The sequence below is a fragment of the Delphinapterus leucas genome, chromosome 18 (genome assembly GCF_059928025.1).
Source record: "Delphinapterus leucas isolate spDelLeu-1000000601 "Yukka" chromosome 18, BTC_Dleu_Yukka2, whole genome shotgun sequence".
NCBI classification, from domain to species: Eukaryota; Metazoa; Chordata; class Mammalia; order Artiodactyla; family Monodontidae; genus Delphinapterus; species Delphinapterus leucas.
In genome coordinates, this window is record NC_143146.1 from 15,606,759 (window position 1) to 15,627,111 (window position 20,353).

Here is a 20,353-nt window from a genome sequence, read left to right on the forward strand (position 1 = left end):
CCCGGAAGCTGAAGAGCAGGCGGTGGAATGTTGCTCTCTGGAAAGGAATTTATATTTAAAAAGGTGAGAGATCTATGACCTTGAAATCTAGATATGAGCCATAATTTGTGATTTTTGATATTGTTCTTAAAGCCCGACTTTACTACATTTAGAATGCTTTCCATCTAGAATTCTCAAATTAAGCTTATGAACCACTCTATATGATTTTAGGAACAATCAAAGATAGAATTTACAGGGGCTTAAAAGGATTGTTAGTTTGGAAATAGTAAACTTTAATAACTATTGAATGCCATTTATTTCTACAGACCCTGATATCTTTACAAAAGGAAGAAAAGAATATTTTAGTTTACTAATCTGATAAGGAACTTTGGTCATAGAAATTGGTGTATCTGAGAAGAAACCACTTTCTACTTTAACAACCCCTCCCCCAAAAAATTCTTTTACAAACACTCTAACTTCTGGATAAGTCTTAAAAGCTAATCTTCTGAAAGATCTATGAGGCTCACAGGCTAGGCAAGAGATTTTAAAGTTTATTTTGTGTGGGTGTATGTTGGAATGTAGTCACGTGTGAATTAGATAGAATCTTGAATATATTCCAGTCACACCTACTTTCTGTTCTAACCACATATGTACAATTATTTAAAACAAACACTTTCATCTCATGGACATTTAAATATTATCTCTATGAATGAATAGATTAGGAAGAACCTCAGGTTCGCTGAAAGTTTTGCACACAACCTTCAGGTCTATAAATAAAGAACATCGCACTGAGTAGGCACAAGCACCATCCATAATCTTTACAACAATCCTATGAGTTAGTAATATTAGAACCCATCTCTCACTTTTGGACACTCCTTACTCTATTCAGTAAGACCCCTTCTCCATGCTAAAGGAATCACTGTTTGTTCCAAAACCAGATTACACATGAGAAAATGACTGAAAAATGGCAGAGCCAGGATTGAAATCAGTCTGCCTTGTTAAAAAGTCCCTGTTCCTTCTAGTAGGTAATACTACCTTCTAAATATGAAAGATTTTGGCACCTTTTACAACTAACCAGCTATACTCTAAAGCATCTAGTGGCAAAAACCCTGAAATATAAGTGACGCATATAGCAAAAATTCAAAATAATACAACTGATTTTAAATGCACTTTTCAGAACACATGACTCTTGTCTTTCAAAGACACTTACAATAGCCAGGACATGGAAGCAACCTAAGTGTCCATCAACAGATGAATGGATAAAGAAGATGTGGCACATATATACGATGGAATATTACTCAGCCATAAAAAGAAACGAAACTGAGTTATTTGTAGTGAGGTGGATGGACCTAGAGTCTGTCATACAGAGTGAAGTAAGCCAGAAAGAGAACAAATACCATATGCTAGCACATATATATGGAACCTAAAAAAAAAAAAAACGGTTCTGAAGAACCTAGGGGCAGGACAGGAATAAAGACGCAGATGTAGAGAATGGACTTGAGGACACGGGGAGGGGGAAGGGTAAGCTGGGACGAAGTGAGAGAGTGTCATGGACATATATACATTACCAAATGTAAAATAGATAGCTAGTGGGAAGCAGCCACATAGCACAGGGAGATCAGCTCGGTGCTTTGTGACCACCTGGAGGGGTGGGTTAGGGAGGATGGGAGGGAGACGCAAGAAGGAGGAGATATGGGGATATATGTATACGTATAGCTGATTCACTTTGTTATACAGCAGAAACTAACACACTATTGTAAAGCAATTATACTCCAATAAAGATGTTTAAAAAAATAAGAAAAGACATTCTCAAAGAATGAGAACCTGAATGTTTTCATTCTCTAAACTGCTAAAGTTTATACCCTATTAACTATCCTAGTTTTTAAAAATCTCATTAGTTTGGGATGGTAAGACTTTCGAAAATATATGGTTCTTCATCAGGAAATCTGATACTACTACTCACTAGTTAATAGAACAATAGAGAAAAATCCTATCATCATATTCTTGGATGCTGAAAGGCATTAGACAACATCCAACATCCATTTTTAAAAACTTATTTTATTCTCTAAATTATGACACAAAATTGATTTTTTTAGTGTGCAGCTTTTTGACTTTCGACACACGCATAGATTGATGTAGCCACAACAAGTCAAGATACAGAAAAGTTCCAACACCTCCAAAATCTCCTTGGTGTTACCCCTTCATAGTCTTACCCTTCTCCCACCTGTAATTCCTGGCAAATACTGATCTTTTCTCCATGACTATAGTTTTTGTTTATTTGAAAATGCCATCTAAATGGAATCATGTAGTATATAATCTTTTAAGACTGACTTTTTTATTCAGCATAATGCCTTTGAGACTCATCCAAGTTTTGTGAATTAAGTTTGTTTCTTTTTATTACTGACACTATTCCTTTGCATGGATATATCATACTTTATAAATTCAGGACATGTGGGTTGTTTCCAGTTTTTTATGATTGTGAATAGAGCTGCTATAAACATTTGTGTACAGATTTTTGTGTGAACATAAGTTTTCACTCCTCTAGGGTTATGACCCAGAGGTAGGATTGCTGTGTCATATGGTAATTTATTTAACATTATAAGCAACTGCAAAACAGTTTTTCTGGAGTGGCTGTGCCATTTTGCATTCCCACCAGCAACGTAGGAGAGTTCCAGACGCTCCACACCCCTGGTAGGACTTGGTGTTTTCAGTACTTTTATTTTAGCGTTCTAATAGGGGGTATCTCACCATGATTTTAATTAACATTTCCCTAATGGCTAATTATGTTGAACATCTTTTCATGTGTTAATTTGTCATCTATATATGTTCTCTTGGTGAAGTGCCTGTTCAAGATTTTGGTCCTTTTTTTTGGTCCTTTTTTTTTTTTTTTTTTTTGGCTGCATGTGCAGCTTGTGTAATCTTAGTTCCCCAACCATCAGACCTGGGCCCTCTGCAGAGAAAGTGCTGAGTCCTAACCACTGGACCACCAGGGAATTCCCTGGTCCATTTTTTAATTGGGTTGTCTTCACACTGTAGGGTTTTAAGAGCTCTTTACACATTTTTTAATATAGAGCACTTTATTGCATAAGTGATTTAAAATATTTTCTCCCAGACTGTAACTTGTCTATTCATTCTCTTAACTGTGTCTTTTGCAGAACAAAAGTTTTCAATTCTAATGAAGTCAAATTTATCAATATTTTCTTTTGTAGATTGTGCTTTTGGTATGTCAGAACTCTTTGACTAACTTTAAGTCACAAAGATTTCATCCTATGTATTCTATAAAAGTTTTAGTTTTGTAGTTTTACATTTAAATCAATGATTCATTTTGAGTTCATTTTTGTATAAGGTGTGGGGTTTATGTTGAGGTTCATTTATTTTGCATATGGATGTCCGATAGTTCCAACACTGTTTGTTGGAAAGACATTCATTTCTCCACTGAATTGCCTTGGCATCTTTCTCTCTTTCCTCTTATATTTCTCTGGAAGGGACTGTATAGAATGTGGTATTATTTCTTCTTTAAATGCATGGTAGAATTTACTAGTAAAACCATCTGGGCCTTGAGATTTCTATTTCAGAAGGCTTTTAAACCTTTTAAACAAGAATTCCTTAGTCGTTATAGGACAATTTTGGATATTTAGTTCATCTTGAGTAGGTTTTGGTGGTTTGTGGTATTGGAAGATGTAATCCATCATGAGCTCAGTGAATCCCTGCATATGCCTTTGCTGGGTATGTCAAGAATGCAAGGCTCCAAACACTCTGTCTGGGTCTTTTTCAGGATTGTTTGCAGTGAGAAAGGTGAGGTAACTTCTCCCTCTCAACACAAAGCCAGTTACAAATGAGAGAAATTCCCCAAGTTCAGAGTTCCTTGGGGGCTACACAAATCCACTGCATGTGTAACATCCATCTAGTCTTACCAGTATTGCCCCCATGGACTTAGAGGTATGTGTAACCAATGCAAAACAGCCTGAAGCTCATGGTGCTTACTGTGTTCTGAGTAATAAAGTCCTTTGTCTCTGACCTAGGAGTCTGATGTGTTCTGCAGCCTCCATGAAGCAGTAACAGGTTAACTAGTTAGGTAGTACGTAGGGTAAAATCTCAGACCCTTCATAGTTCTTTACATATGGTTTTCAGGAAATGATTATTTAAACTAAATTGTCATAGTAATGTTAGCAGAGGTTTTGTTTTTGGTTTTGTTTTGCAGTATTTCCTCGTTAGTCTGTAAATGTCTGCCGAGTCTGATATCTCCTCTTTTTTTCCTGATAACAGTAATTTGTGTCTCTTCATATTTTCTTTGTCAATTTTATTAGCAGTTTATCAATTTTACTGATTTTTTTCAAAGAAGCAGTTTTGGTTTTATTGATTTTCTTCATGGTTTTTTGGTTTTCAAGTTCATTGGTATCTGTTATCATATTATTTCCTTCCTTTTGATAGCTTTGGGGTTATTTTTCACTTCTTTATTTTCTTCAGTTGGAAGCTGAGATTATTAAGACTTTTCTTCTTTTCTATACAAGCATTATTTTTTAAGTTTTCTTTATGTCTTTTCATGCTTGATAGCTCATTTCTTTCTTTTTAAAATTTTTATTTAATTTTATTTATTTACTTTTATTATTTATGTTGGTTGCGCTGGGTCTTAGTTGTGGCAGGTGGGCTCCTTAGTCGCAGCTCACAGGCTCCTTAGTTGTGGCTCACCGGCTCCTTAGTTGTGGCATATGTGCTCCTTAGTTGTGGCATGTGAACTCTTAGTCGTGGCATGCATGTGGGATCTAGTTCCCTGACCAGGGATTGAACCCACGTCCCCTGCACTGGAAGGCGGATTCTTAACCACTGTGCCACCAGGGAAGTCCCTATACAAGCATTTGGTGCTATAAACTTCCTTCTAAGAAATACTTTTGCTTCCTCCCACAAATTTTCATATGCTCTATTTTCATTTTCTGCCAATTCAAAATATATTTGGTAAGCCATGGTTCATTTAAAAAGTGTTTGGTTTTCAAGTGTTTGTAGATTTCCCAGTTATCTTTCTGCTCCTGATTATGATCAGAGAGCATATTTTGTATAAATTCAATTCTTTTAGATTTGTTATGGTTTATGACCCAGGATATAGTCTATCTTAATGAATGGTCCATGTGCCCCTGAAAAGAATGTATATTTTTCTGCTGTTGGGTTGAGTGATCTGTAAATATCAACTAGATCTGGTTGATTGTTCGTGGTGTTCAATTCTATATTCTAGCTGATTTTTTACTAGTTCTGTTGATCACTGAGAGAAGAGTACTCAGGTCTCCAACTATAATTATGAGCTTGTCTATTTCTTCTTTCAGTTCTGTCACTTTTTGATGTATGTATTTTGAAGATCTATTGTTTGATGTATACATTTAGGATTGCAATGTTGTCTTAGTGAATTGTCCCTTTTATCTTTTAATCCTTTCTTTATCCATGGTAATTTTCATTACTCTGAAGTCTATTTTGATCTTAATATAGTCATTCCAGCTTTTAGTTGATTATTGTCTGCATGTGTATATCTTTCCCATTATTTTATTTCAACTTACTTATATCATTATATTTGAAGTGAGCTTCTTACAGATAGCATATAGTTGGGACATTCAAAAAAATCTGTTCTGACAATCTCTGTCTTTTAACTGGTGATTTAGAACACTTACAGTTAATGTAATTATTGATGTGTCTGGATATAGGTCTATCATTTTGTTGTTTTCTGCTTTTCTATTTTTATCTGTTTTTAATTCCTTCGTTTCCCCTTTCCTCTTTTTTTTCTTTTTGAACATTTTTTATTATTCCATTTTAATTTTCCGTTGCATTTTCGAAAAAAATGTATAGTTTGTTTTTTTCTTAGTTCTTATTCTAGGGATTACACTATAAATATTTAACTTTTCAAAGTCTACTTGGAACCACTTCATGTAGAATGTAGAACTCTTACCACCATGTTACCAAAGCTAATTAACCTTGTTCTGGAGATACTAGCAATAAGGAGTAAAAATGAGAGGTATAAAAGGGAAGAAGAGAAGTTAAATGATCGTTATTTGCAGATGACATGACTGTTTATCTAGAAAGTACAAAAGAACCAACTAGAAAGTTATTACAACTGTTAGGAGATTTCAGTTGGGTGATTGAAAGCAAAACTAAAATACAGAAACCAACAGTCTTCATATGTAAAACAATAGCCATATACAACACATAATGAAAGAAAACATTAAAATATCTAGGCATTATCAAGAAGTGTATAAGTTCTATATAAAGAAGTCTTTAAAAAGTGATTGACAAACACACACTCATATTAAAAAAATAGAAAGGTATTTCATACCAGTTTCATGAATCACTATGGAAGCAACCACAGTTCAGACAGTTGATGACATGCTTGGCTAAGGAGCCAAGAGGACAAGCTACCATCTGTGAAATTAACATCCAACATGTTAAGTTAAGAAGTCAAATCCCTAAGTTGATATGGAAATTTAATACATTCCACTAAAAACAGTAAACAGGATTTGTTTTTCTTTTTAAAAAAATCAGAAAAAAAAGGATTCTAAAGCTCATATGAAAAAATTGGCAAGAATAATTTTAAAAATTATGAAAAAGGAGAGTATTAACAGGAAATTATCCCTATCAGACAGTAAGGCATATTTTAAAGCTATAATAATTAAAAGTGTGGTATTAGACCATGAATCAACAGTTTATTGAAAAGGCTTAAAAGTCCCCAAATAGATTAGCTACAAATCAATAAATAAAAGGTGGATTATACAATATATGATGTTGCAATAAGGGGGCAACCATCTCAAAAAAATTAAGTTGTATCCCTAGTTCACATTTTACAGCAAAGCTAATTCCAAGTGGATCAAAACTTTAAACATATTTAAAAAAAAAGACTGTTAGAAGAAAATATGAGGGGTTTAAACATAATCTCCAAGAGGTAAGGTTTTTCTACCTATGACACAGGTAAAACACAGTGGCCATTAAAAAAAAAAAAACTTTTAATTCTACCTGTATTTTAAAAATCTATAAGCTCAACTGAGCTTCAGTGTGCAGAGTCTTTGTTGGGGTTTCACTACATGGGCATGATAGAGTCTCTCACTGACCACAGGGTTGAACTTAATCCCCCTCCCCAGAGGTCAGGCTGATATCACTGTGATTCAAAGCCCCAACCCTCTAATCATATGTTTGGTCTTTCTGGTGTGGTCAGCTTTCATACTGAGTCATCTCATTAGCATAAACTATCAGTTTCCACCATGAATAACAAAGACACTTCTAGCACTCTGAAAATTCCAATGATTTAGATCCTAGAAAGTGGGACTGGGGGGGTGGCGAGCAGGACAGTCTGGGAGTAGGGGAAGAGGGCCAGACAAATTTTTTATTCCAAGAGTTAAGAGGCTACCTGTAATAGCAAAAGGCTGGAAACCAAGTCTAGTAACAGAGGAATGATTAAAAAAATTAAGATTCATTCATATAATGGAATTCTAAGCAATCGATGAAAAGATGGGGCAACTCAGTAGTTAGGGATACAAAATAAACTGCTGAATGTGCAAAACAACCTGTATGGGATGCTCCGATCTGTGTTTCACATATGTTTATATATACATGGGGCCATCTCTAGAAAAATATACAAGAAACTGGTAACAGAGGTTGAATCCAGGGGAGGGAAATAAGTGGCTGCAAGGACTTACTTTTTTACCCTTTTCAACCTTCTAATTTTTGTACGATCAATGACATATATTACCAATTTAACAAGAATAAAACATTAACAATGTATTTGAACATTTCTATGAGGATACTGAACATAATTTAATCTTTGAATACTAAGGGCTATTGTCATGAGCTATATTGAACAATAAAGCTCTAAGTGTCTATCGAGGCACACAGGGCTGTTTTCACCCACACTAAATGACCCCAGGCTGCTGTGATTTGAGTGTTAGGGTCATTTTTAGTTTTTCTTTCTCCCAGCTGCTTCTGACTACTGTCAACATTCCTTCCTCTAGCTAACTTAAACGTCTTTTAAATAGGTGCTTTTAGTGCGGTAGGCTAAAATGCCAGTCACATGGTCCCAGTACAGTCTATTTAAAACAAAGGGAAACTGGCTCTTTGACAACTTGAGGAATCCTCTTAAAATTGATGAGTTTTAGAGGTTAGACTTTATTTAACAACTACTTGACCACTCAAGATTTTTACACATTCTCAGTTCCATGTAACTTAATAAAGAACAGCAAGGCATTATTGAAGTCACTATATAGGAGGTATTGCTAAATACATGTCTGAAACTTTTCCAGAATTGCTTTTATCCATTCATTCAAAAGTATTTTTGAGCATCTAGTGTGCACCAGAGAATGTTCTAGGTGCTAGGGATACAGCAATGAACAATACAGACCATGGCCAAACTCCCTCAGAATTTACATTCTAGTTGGGGAAAGAGGCAAGAGGCAAAGATAAAGCGGTACTTTACAGAGAAAAGAAAATACTGTAATAGAGTGATTAGGATGGGGTGCAGCATTAGACAGGATGGTGTATCTGTAGGGTCTGTTCAGAAAAGGAAAACCACTAGGCACTCTCTCCCTCTCCCTCTCTCTCTCACACACACACACACACACACTCCATTTTTAATATATAAAATAAGGCATTTATTATAGGGATTCTAGGGGGCTATTCCTTTTGTGTCTGGCAAGTGAGAGGGAAGATGAATGTGAAGTGGGGAAAGCAAAGATGCACTGGGACCTGCCAGGATGAGCAAAACCCATGGGAATTGGGTGGAACTCATGAGAATGGACTGCAAGTCTCCAACCTCGATAGTGGGGTTGTCCTGCACAACCTAGCACCCTTTGTCATAGAGTAATACACACATCTGGCCCAGGAGTCAGAGAAGCTGAAGGAGGTGACCCAGTAGGAGCTGGTGTTCTGTGGACCTGGCTGCTGGCCCACACACCAAGAAGATGAACCAGCAGATAAGCAATAACCTGGGTGAGCAGCAACAGTGCGTGCCTTGCTTGGACCTTTCAGTTTTAAAAACAATCTGGATCTGGCTACTTTACTTCAGCCCACTAAATCTTACTCCAAACATCTCTTTGACCCATGCTATTCTGGAATTATGCAGAGGTAATTCTGAGAAACATATCTCCAGCTTAGCTACATTGGCCTCATATAAATCCACCACCGATGGTCAGAGGTCTCCGAAAGATATCTGAGCTGACAACTTGAAGGATGAGGATTCAACCATACAACCACATCAAGATTTGGAAGAGAATATTCCTGGCAGAAGACATAGCTAGTGCAAAGGCTCTGAGGCAGTGATATAAATGAGGTATTTTTGGATGATGAGACTGGGGCATAGTGAGAGGGACAGTGGTATGAAATAAGATCAGAGATAGAGGGAGGGACCAGATAACGTGGGGCCTTGTAGAACATGGTAATGAGCATGAGTCACTCTTTTCTAAGTGCAACGAGAAGCAAGTGGAGAGTTTTTAATAAGACAGCAGTAGTTTGATCTGATTTACATTTCTAAACTATTTTAAAATAATTTCAAATATAAAAGGCATCAGGTTAGCACAAAGAACTCCATCATCCAGGTGATTTCCCTTTGCTTTGTGGAGACTGGGCTGTAGTGGGCAGGACCACCCCTTCCACAACTCCAAGTTTCTTGCTCTTCTATGTAACTGTCACTCCTAGAGCACAATGTGCGTGATGCCCTTGGAGTTGTGCAGAGAAGGCACCCAAGTGTGGAAGCAGCAATATTACAGAACTACTGCACAAGTTCAGTTTTCAGATCTCATTGGAAAACCAATCTCATTATTTTAGTCTCAATTCATAAATACATGTTGGAACAAAAATTGCTATTACCTCTTCAGATCTAGTCTCAAATTTATTGGCTATATCAAATCACTTCTCAAAAACAAAGAACCTTAAAGATTTGACACCACTGAAGCTATTTAAAGTGAACGTGTCACAAATAATTCCAGATTTCCAAAGAATTTCCAGAGAATATGCACAACTGCCTAAAGGAAACATGGTGAAGGGGCCAATGTTTATGCTGATGTATAGATTCTAGTCTCCTTATGTTAGAATTGGTCTTAGACTTGTATATCTCCCATTTTCATCAGACATGGCTTATTTTCCTCGAGATCATGAAAATTTTTCCTAAAGCAAGCTCTTCTGCCTGGATTATCTCTCCCTGCTAGCAATACTGTCTGGCTGAAAGCCAAGTGTTCAAATATTGAGGGTACAGATATTCAAGCTCATTTCTGATTTTCAGCACAATTCCAGGTTTAATGTTAAAAACCAACAGCTAAAATTAACTATGGATAGCCATTCATTCTCACTAAAATTTAACACAACATCTAATAGGTGCTAATTAAATCATGAGGGTAAAGTAGAAAAGTGAAGGAAAGTCAGGTGACTATGGGGAATCATTTATCCTCTCTTGTATACTCAGTTAAAGGGGAGTGTGGTTACAGCACTAGAGCTTAGGGATGAGTGTGAAGGGCCTGATGCACAGTAAGCACTCAATTAAATAGGGGCTAATATTATTATACATGTCAATAAAAATAAACACCACTATATATATACCTTCCTAAAAGAAGAAACACGATGCTTCTGGAAAAAAAAAAAAAAAGGCTCTAGAGAGACCACTCACCCTCTTTAAGAAAAAATGTAAAAATAGCAATATATTTAAAAAAAAGCATTATCTGACAGAGAAAGAAAAGTAGAAAACTTTTGATCTTTAATTAGCGCTTGCAGTATACACTTATCTTTCTGTAATCTGTGGTGACAAATCTCCATGTAAACATTCAGAAAGAGAAAAAGAGGGGACACTGTGTCATGACTTATGAACTATGAATTTTGAGCTCGGATTACTAACCTTTATTCACAACTGCCTTATATATTTACTAACTGTTTTTCTTCATTTAACAGTGGCTCTTAAATAACAAAATAAATTATCAGCAAGTTCAACCATAACTTAAAGAATAGAGTAAAAAAACCCCTGTTCAAGCCTCATAAATGCAAGCACAGCAATATATTTCATATATGTTGATTACAGTTTCCATGTTCTTTGTGTAAATAACACAAAGATTATTCTCTTCCCACTGTTGCAAGTTCACAAAATTTATGAAAAGGCTTCACTCTTTTTCCCTAGCTCAGTTAACTGTACTTCAGTTGAACACAACAGACAATAACTGGGGTTATTAGTGAGATGTGGTAAAAGAAAAGGTCATGACCACTCAGAACAACACGTAAACCTAAGATATACCTCAGATTTTCTAGTCTCAACCTGTAGCTCTCATTTATTAAATAATTTACAAAGAACTGTTGAGGATTTAATGAGCAGGCTGAACTCTGTCATTCTGCCATTTTGCTAGTCATGAACACACGTATTTTCCCTTTAAAATGAAGCAGAATACTATTCATTTCCAATAAGACTAGATGTAAGGGAAAAACAGACAAAATCATAGAGATTTTTAAGTTGTGCTATGTTGCTTTAACTGTTTAATTTTAAAACGGTTAATTACCAGATCAGTGCACCATCTCTTGCTTAAAAACATAATACCTTTGCAAGTAGATAAAAAAATATCTTTAAAATAAGCCAGAGGTAAAAATGTAAAGGCCTGAATGACTTGAAAAACAGAAACAGAATAATTTCTGATCAGTGACTATTAATGGGCATAGTCATTTTATACAGCAAGTAACAACAACAATTTAGCAGTTTTTTAAACAGGCACTTGATAGAGTGTATACTCAATACTGGGGCATCATACGCAAAAATATGGCTTTATTACAAAGGATTCAATATGGCAACTACTTAGAATCCAGTGCCAACACGGATTATAACAAATCCAGTGAGTATTTTGTTTTTCAATTATTCATAGAAAATTTAATCCTGATTAAGTATCCTTGGGCAGGAATTCATGGGTAGTTGATGACTGAAACCAGCATTTATATGAAATGCTTCTGTTAATTTAATCTGTGTATACAGCTTAATTATGATTGGGGATTCAGTGTAGGAGAAATGAATTATATCAGGATTAAAACTTTAGTACCATATCACAGAGTACTTTCTCCTTCTTTCTTTTTCAACATGTAAATCAGCTTGTCCCTTCACCTAAGTGCTCAGATTTTAAAACCCTTTGTAAAACCAATGCAATGTATCTAAGTTTTTCATAAACTATCTGTCAAAAACGCTTTGCTAATCAAGCTAAAACCTAGCTAGAGCTAAAATAGAAGAAAATGGAGAATAACCCCACCCACAAATAAACAAAAGCTTATTCACTTAACTATGAATATATTTTATACTGATTTTCTGAAGTAACTTCATTTTCAATTTCTTTAACTCCAATACAAAATGCATTTTCCTTAAAGCATAAAAAGAAGCAGTTTTTAACCAGTGAATTACACTGATTTCATAACTGGACTTGGTTTAGACATGTATAAGCAAGTAATCATTTAACTGATTACTTTTTATAAGACTATCAAACCTGAGTTAATTATTGATAGAAGATGAGGCATTATAAGTGGTGAATCTCTTACCAAAATATCATATAATTCTTTTCATCTTTATTTCCATATGGAAATTGCATAAATGACCTTATAACAACACTCTTTCTTGAAAGTTTATTAAGTATATTTCAAAACATTTATTACCTTTTTTTCAGTTTGGTACTGCTTAAATGCAGTTGTATAAATAACATGCTCTGCTTTCTCTGTTCAATTTTTCATACCAAAAGTATGAAAAGAAAAGTCACTGTATTTGAATCCTTATTGCACTCTGGTAAATAAATTTACTTTTCCTCTAAAGAAAATCAAGTATCAGAAGTGAGGCCGACTTTTGTGTCCAGATGATATGGTCAGTGGCAGTGTTACTGAGGAAAGTGAAGAAACTTCCCAGTATAGACTATGGGATAGAAAGAGTCTGTAGAGAATCACCATGGAAACAGACTGGCAAAGGATAACGCCTACTGTAATGACCTGAAAAGAAAAGAAAGAGAATGCTTTACTGCATGCAAAAACAGAAATTATATTCATTTTATCATGGACCTATAAATACTTTATACATATATAAACTTATATATATGTTATATAAATATATATAAATAAAAAACTGTATCTGTCCCATCTTTACTGTGGGTACATTTTGTAAAAGAAATTTTCAATAGGAAAATGAGACTAATGTTCAACTATAATTGTTCAAAAGTAAAATTCCTTTAACAGTTAGTTTATAGATGTCAAAATAAGACACAAAAGAATAATTTGCTAAACCATCTTCTCAGGGTGCATGCACTAAAGAAAGTAATAGGAAAAATCAGACTCCTGGCTAATCTAGTAATAGGAATAAAGCATGCCCCTACCTGAATCCTGGAGAGTGCTCTAAAAGCCCTTTCCGAAATTCTCAAGTCACTTCTCTATTTTTGTAGACTACCTTCCTATCTATTTACCCTTTGTAAATACCTCAGGTTCAAGAAACATTTGTGTGTTCAACCGCACACTGCATTGCTTGTAAAGGGCTCCTGGCAGAACTCCACTTCGAAATGATGGAGTAATTCACCTAAGAAGGTAGGTATCAATACAACCAAAATGTGGCATACTTGAGCATGGCATTCCAGTCTGCAGGCTGTTAAAGCAACTAGACTGACTTTTAGAAAGCTGTCTTGATTTTTAACATTATGTAGCAAAAAATTTTAATCATTTTTTCTTAACTACAAAGATGAGTTATAAATTTTATAATTTAATTTATAAAACAGTATTATGAAATTGGCTAAAATAAGAATAACAAAAGCTATTTTCTATCATTCTGCTTATAAACTAAATTTAAATACTCACTGGTTCAATATTTTGTTTCAAAGTTTTATTTTAAAGAATCCAAGAAACCGCTGAATGGATAAACAGGCCTTTCCTACTTTAATAATTTCCCAATAAAGACTACAAAAAACTATTTTGATCATGTATATTATTTACCTTATCTCTTTGGTAGTCATTAAAAATGATAGAAATGCATGCAAGACCTGGATGGCACAAAAACCACAAGATACAGCCCTGGAACAAATGAAAAATAAGTCAAGTAAGCGCAGCTATGCTTTGTTTTCAGAATGTACCAGATAAATAACATTACTAGCATATTTAGGAGGTCTTGATTGATCTCAATTGGCCTGTACAGTAGAACTTGCAATAAAATGTGGAAATATATTTGCTATTGTTGTGACAATGATATTCTGTTTCTAATCAAACGGGTGTTTTTGGAGTATTTAAAATCTTACATCTTCCTCATACATATATTTTGAGGTTTTGATATATAAGTAACAAATCTGAGAAAAACAAGGTACAAATGTGTAATATTTCTATAAAAAACAAATAAGAATATACATTCATATTTGCATATAGATACACAAAGAAATTCTGTAAGAATACACAAAGACCTGATTAGCAGTGGTTACCTGTTTGAGATTTAGTATAAAAGACACAGAATTAGGCGAGTAGGAATGGGAAACTTTTTAACACTATACTTTTCAAATATATATGTTCTATTTTTCCTAGAACATGGCAACTTATCCTTTTCCAAAATTAAATTTGAAATAAAATAATAAGTTAATACTAGTAGCTGTTGAAATGCTTGGTATATTGAGGTTATAAGAAAAAAAAACAAGATATAGAAAAATGTGTTCACAATGCTACTATTTGTATAAAAGTGAAGGGAAATATATATATATATTTTTTGAATTTTTGAATTTTATTTATTTTTTTATACAGCAGGTTCTTATTAGTTATCCATTTATACATATTAGTGTATATAGTAATATATTTTAAATTCTCTAAAAAATAAATTAGGAATTAATAGCAGTGATTATATGAGGAGGTGATAACTGCATAGATGGGAGAAAAGAAACACGTTTGCTGCTTTTTAAATACTTTTGGATGTTTGAACCTATTCAAATAGTTATATTAAAACATACAAAAATTAAAGTTTAAGAAAACATTTTTGTACTGTTTTAAACATAGAAGAAAAGAAGAAATTTAGTTTTTAAATACCTGAAGTATATACTAACTTTTGAAACAATAAGCACTACTGTCTCTGGGAAGAATTCCAAAGTGAAATGGCATATCCTTGCCTGTTTGGTACTCAGAGGCCTGACATGGGTTCCTAGGGCTGCAGCAGCAGCTTTAAAATGCTCCACATCTGGAATAAAGAAGGGATTTGGCCCTCCGTCTGGAATAAACAAGGAATTTGGCCCTCCTCCATCTCAGCCTCGTTCTACTGAGACTGTCAACTAGGGTGGGCTGACCAAAGAGCTTATCAGAATGATGCTTTGAGTTGCCAAGATGATGGGTTACGGATTCTCTCAATCTGACCAAAAAAATATAACTTTCTAGGAAGGGAGGCTTCTGTAACGTTACTGACTCAACCTGTCTCCTGATCTTTTCCTTTATTAAATGGGTACAGAAAAAAAACCCATTTGCCTTTAGATCTCACTAGCATAAGAAGGACACAACAAGGGGGAATGAAGTAAACATGATCTCATACGGATGACATGAAATGGCTGAAACATAGTATGTACTCAGCCTCCTGGCTCCCTCTGCTTATGCTGAAGGACGGCTCTTCATAGTTTGTTATAAAACATTGCATAATTCTGGGAGTAAGAGTTCATAGTCCATTAATGACTGTTTTTTGAGACATGCAAACCGTATCCTAATTTTTTTATTAAAAAAATTCTGATACTACAGAAAAAATGTAAAATCCCTATTGATAAAGAAATTATAATACAGGCAAAACGGACCTGCCAAAGATTACATGGAAACTACTGTTTCATGAGTTCTGCAAAATGGGGATAATATCATCTATATCTCATAAGTTGTGAAGATTAAATGATTTGAAGCACATAGAGTACCTGGCACGTAATAAAACCTTACTAAATATTAGCATATGGTTGCTCCTTAACTTCCCAAGTAAAGCAAAATGAAGTTGATAATGTGAAGAAGTCACTTTCTAACCAAACCCATACTTTGGCAAAAGTGATATAGAACTCCCTCTTGAGTGTACTTCTTTCCACTGTGATGATCTGGTAGAGTCCACAGCCTAATGACAACGCTAGGCAAATTCTTAAAACAATTAGAAGGATCCCTGCTAAGTTGTGGTGTGAATGGTGGCTGTGAGGACTGGTATCTTCAAACTGTTCCCAAAGTAGCAAAATACTCTGTAAAAAACAATATTTAGAGAAAAAAGTCATGTCTACTTACAATAAGGTACTTTTTTCAACTCTTTTCTATATCCCCATAACCAGTATATAAACATTCCTAAGAGGCTCTAAGATTTATCAGACTATATAAGGTGTTGATTAATAAAGCACAAGCAGTTTTTCCTTCACTGATACCCTCAGCTGGAGAAAAGGGATTGTAATCAAATGAGACCACATGCAAGAGATAAAAAATGCTACTGTTACCAGGATTCAAGTAAGACAGCTCTAATGATGAAAGTAAGTCGAAAAGATGAAGAGAATAAACATAAAACTTTCTTCTAAATCTCTTTCTTACTTCAACACCTTATTAGGAATCAAACCGTTCTGCATTCAAGCCCATTATCTCAGGATAAACTTTCAAATATCTCAGTAGCCTTTGTAATCCAGAAATTAACAAGTCAGAATTGTTGATTTCAGACCTCATTCTTTTCCCACGGTAACTTCCCTTCAATGTCCAACATAGCATCCAGGGCACAGTTACTTATCCTTATTTGTCTGTTCACCTTTTTTACCATATTGTTACTATCCCAGTGTAAAGCTCGCAAGTTCTTCATTAAGCTGTTCTGTTTACTGCTATTCAGTAGAAATCAGTGCCCATATTCCCTCCACCTTTACCAAACAGCAATCACTGCAATTACGATAATTTTCACCATCACACATGTCAGGAGCCCTCTGTGCTCCCTTCATTTGCCAACTCAGCCTTCAGAACTGGGTCTTCAGTGGCTTCCAAAGAATTTAGGTCGAAACTCCATTATTAAATCCAATTTTAGGCTTTATGGGGTTTACCAGCAACCACTTCCTTTCCTCATTCTCAAATCTTCCACCCTAATTTTACTCCAGCTACCATTCTTGCTAGGTGAACTCTTTTCTCATCTTGCACACATAAATTTCCTTCTTGAAACAAAAATTAGATCTTTATTACAGAAATTCATTCCTCTACGCCAAATTATACCCGTCTGATTCCTTAACTTGCATTTCTAAACGTAACTCTTTACAACAAAGAAGTGCTATTATAGAACTATCATTTCCTGCTATGTGAGGTCATGGATATGTTAACTGGCTTGACTGTGGTGAACATTTCATAATGTATAAATATATCAAAACATCAAGTTATATACCTTAAATCTATACAATTTCTATTTTTCAATTATAACCCAATAAAGCAAAAAAACCCCACAAACTACTATTTCCCATGATTCACATTTTTACATATTCATACTCCCATATTTTCACATACGTATGCTAATGCAGGACCTGTGGAATACACTGTACACATTTACGTGATCTCTTGTTGCCTGTCTCGTCCACCTAGTCTGGCTGCTGTTGAGTCAGGGCCGTGTCTAATACATTCTTCACAAATGCTCACATAAACTCTAGGGTAGTGTTATAATCTCAATTTGTATTTGTTTATGATAATGAATTTAAATTGCAATGAAATAATGAAAATTCAATTTTTAAAACAGTTATTGAGAAATGAGAATTTAACTTGATATTAACACTACTCTCCATAAATCCTGGATCAAAAACATTAAGTTGGCAGAACTTACCCTTATTTTAATCACCTCTAATTCAGTTCTTTCTCACTAGCCCTCCCTTCCTGGCATTATCTCCTTTTTAAATATCAATATCTGTGATATGGTCTCTTTCTAAATCAATCATGTAAATTCAATAAACCTTCACTCAGCACCTAAGGTACTAAAATAAGTACTAGAGGTAGATGGGCACAGGCCTTACCCTTCACTAGTAAGTTTTTCAATTTATTTAATGCATTAAAACTTAGATTATGATTCCTTTACAGAGCCCAGATGTATATTTCATTTTCATCTATAGCTGATGGTCACAAACTCAATACAAATTTTTATGTTTATATCTTTCTTCTTAATTTTTATAAATCCATTGTACATAGGCATATGGAGATCCTAGAATAATGTCTATAGGTCACTATAGAGAAAAACAAAAAAAAGGCATAGAGGACTCTTCTAAAAGACCAAGTTTGTTTTTACATTTGTTTTCAAAAACAAGATCCTATTCTTTTTTATTCTACGTTTTGTTTTTTCTTTAATCTGATGTTCACTTGAATTCTTTCATGTATAAAGTAGATTCTGGCCAATGAATGAATCTCAAATTCATTAACTGACTCATTTAATATTGAATACTTACTAAGTGTTAGAAAATATGAAAGAAAGCTCTTAATTAGGAAATGAGAATCTAACTGAATATTAAATATACTGCACTGAAATAATCTGATAGGAAGCTCAGATTCAGGTAAATTACAATGAAATTCTACAATATACATATATCAGCACTCAGAAAATTAACAGGTTATTTATCTATCACTCTTTTTTATTTATCTATCACTCTTTTTTTTCCCATTTTTTAAAAATTGAAGTATAGGTGATTTACAATGTTGTGTTAGTTTCTGATGTACAATAAAGTAATTCAGTTACACATATATATATATATATTCTTTTTCAGATTCTTTTCCATTATGGTTTATTACAGGATATTGAATATAGTTCCCAGTGCTATACAGTAGGACCCTGTTTATCTATTTTATATATAGTAGTGTGCATCTGCTAATCCCAAACTCCTAATTTATCCCTCCCTGTCCCTCTTTCCCCTTTGGTAACCATAAATTTGTTTTCTATGTCTGACAGTCTGTTTCTGTTTTGTAGATAAATTCATTTGTGTCATATTTTAGATTCTACATAAAACTGACATCATATGGTATTTGTCTTTCTCTTTCCCACTTACTTCATATATGATCTATCACTCTTTAAATTCATAGTTTAAAATGACACAAATTCCTCATGGGTCCCAGGTTTCTTGACATGAGATATGTTCAAATTTGCATTTCTCAATATTGCAAAGCAGAAACATTTAGTATCACTACTAACCTGTGTTATGACAATGAATACAGCAATGCCAGTGGACGCAGGAGTAGAATCCCACTGGAGAGGTCTGCTCTGAGACTTCTTCATTCTGACTATTGTCCAACCCATGCATAGACTCAGAAGTAAGTATAACATTTGAATTTGGGAAGCGATGTCAAAAACTAATGGGAAATGAAAAGCAAAGTCAACTGAGTTTTCACAATACAAAGAATTTTATCCTTTTTTTTTTGGTCACACTGCGCAGCTTGCGGGATCTTATTAGTTCCCTGACCAGGGATTGAACCTGCGTCCTCAGCAGTAAAAGCATGGAGTCCTAACCACTGAACCACCATGGAATTCCCAAATTTTATCCTTTTTGCATTGAGAATATAATTATTTTATTAACCACAAAAGACAGGCATTTTAAAAAAGAAACTGATGAAATTCAGTAAGAGATATTCATGTATAATAATTCTAAAGAATTAAAATTTTGCCATTAAATTTGTAAACTTTCTGAAAATAGTTAAAACAATGGCAATACTCCTATTTTTAAAAATATATATGTGTCCATATCATATCTTTATTAAGGCCAACTTTAAATCTCTTTGTGTTTCTTATGCTTCTTAGTTTTTCTAATTACAATCTATAACTCACTGCTTATGAAAAGAAACAAATTTTAAATATAACTTCTGCAATGTGGAGAATACTTCTGGGTTGTTAATTTTTTTTGGTGGCTGACCTATAATATGAAGAGTATTTTCTAAACCTATTAATAAGAAATAGCATGACAATAAAACGCAGAGCTGCTGTAACATCCAATTATGTTGGCTCTAGTGTCAAGAGTCCTGAAGACGAATGAAGCGCTCCATGCATTAGTGTGATGTGCCACCCGGTGGCCATCGCTTACACTGCAGGGGAAGCTGGCTGCGGTAGAAAAGATGCAATGAAACCGCCTGCACCCAGTTCAGTGCGACAAGAAAATAACAAGCAATAATACTTCAACTGCCATGTGTATTCATTTTAGAAGTTCTATTTACTGATTTTTAAAAAAATTATTACTTTTTCATCAGGGTGTATTTTGATGTGGATTTTGGAATAAACATGTGATCACAATTCAACAAAATAAAACTTTCTTCAAATTGCCATTTATAACTTTGATGTCTATGACTTTTATTTCTTTTATATAAAGATATTCTTAGAGAAACAGATAAAACTAGCTGTAGTATCAAACTTATATTAAAAGTTACAAGCCAAAAACTTATTAATAATAGACCTTTTCAGCTTTATTTTGCT

General features: G+C 34.3%; 1 protein-coding gene across 5 annotated transcripts in view; it reads right to left on the minus strand.

The window, feature by feature from the left end:
* The window catches only part of GPR180 (G protein-coupled receptor 180), a 77,258-nt gene that overhangs the window by 38,844 nt on the left and 18,061 nt on the right, over positions 1 to 20,353 (minus strand). For 2 of the 5 annotated variants that reach the window (XM_089899420.1, XM_022576934.2), the window contains exons 6-9: positions 19,085 to 19,242; positions 15,954 to 16,145; positions 13,915 to 13,992; positions 1 to 12,927 (exon numbers count right to left, since the gene is read on the minus strand). The exon at positions 1 to 12,927 is cut by the window's left edge. In XM_089899420.1, coding sequence (XP_089755546.1) covers positions 12,769 to 12,927; positions 13,915 to 13,992; positions 15,954 to 16,145; positions 19,085 to 19,242 — 587 coding nt within the window. In that variant the 3' untranslated portion in view covers positions 1 to 12,768. Of the gene's footprint in view, positions 12,928 to 13,407; positions 13,505 to 13,914; positions 13,993 to 15,953; positions 16,146 to 19,084; positions 19,243 to 20,353 lie in introns of all 5 variants that reach the window. The other 3 variants (XR_002645041.2, XR_016388649.1, XM_022576935.3) reach the window with 3 other exon arrangements.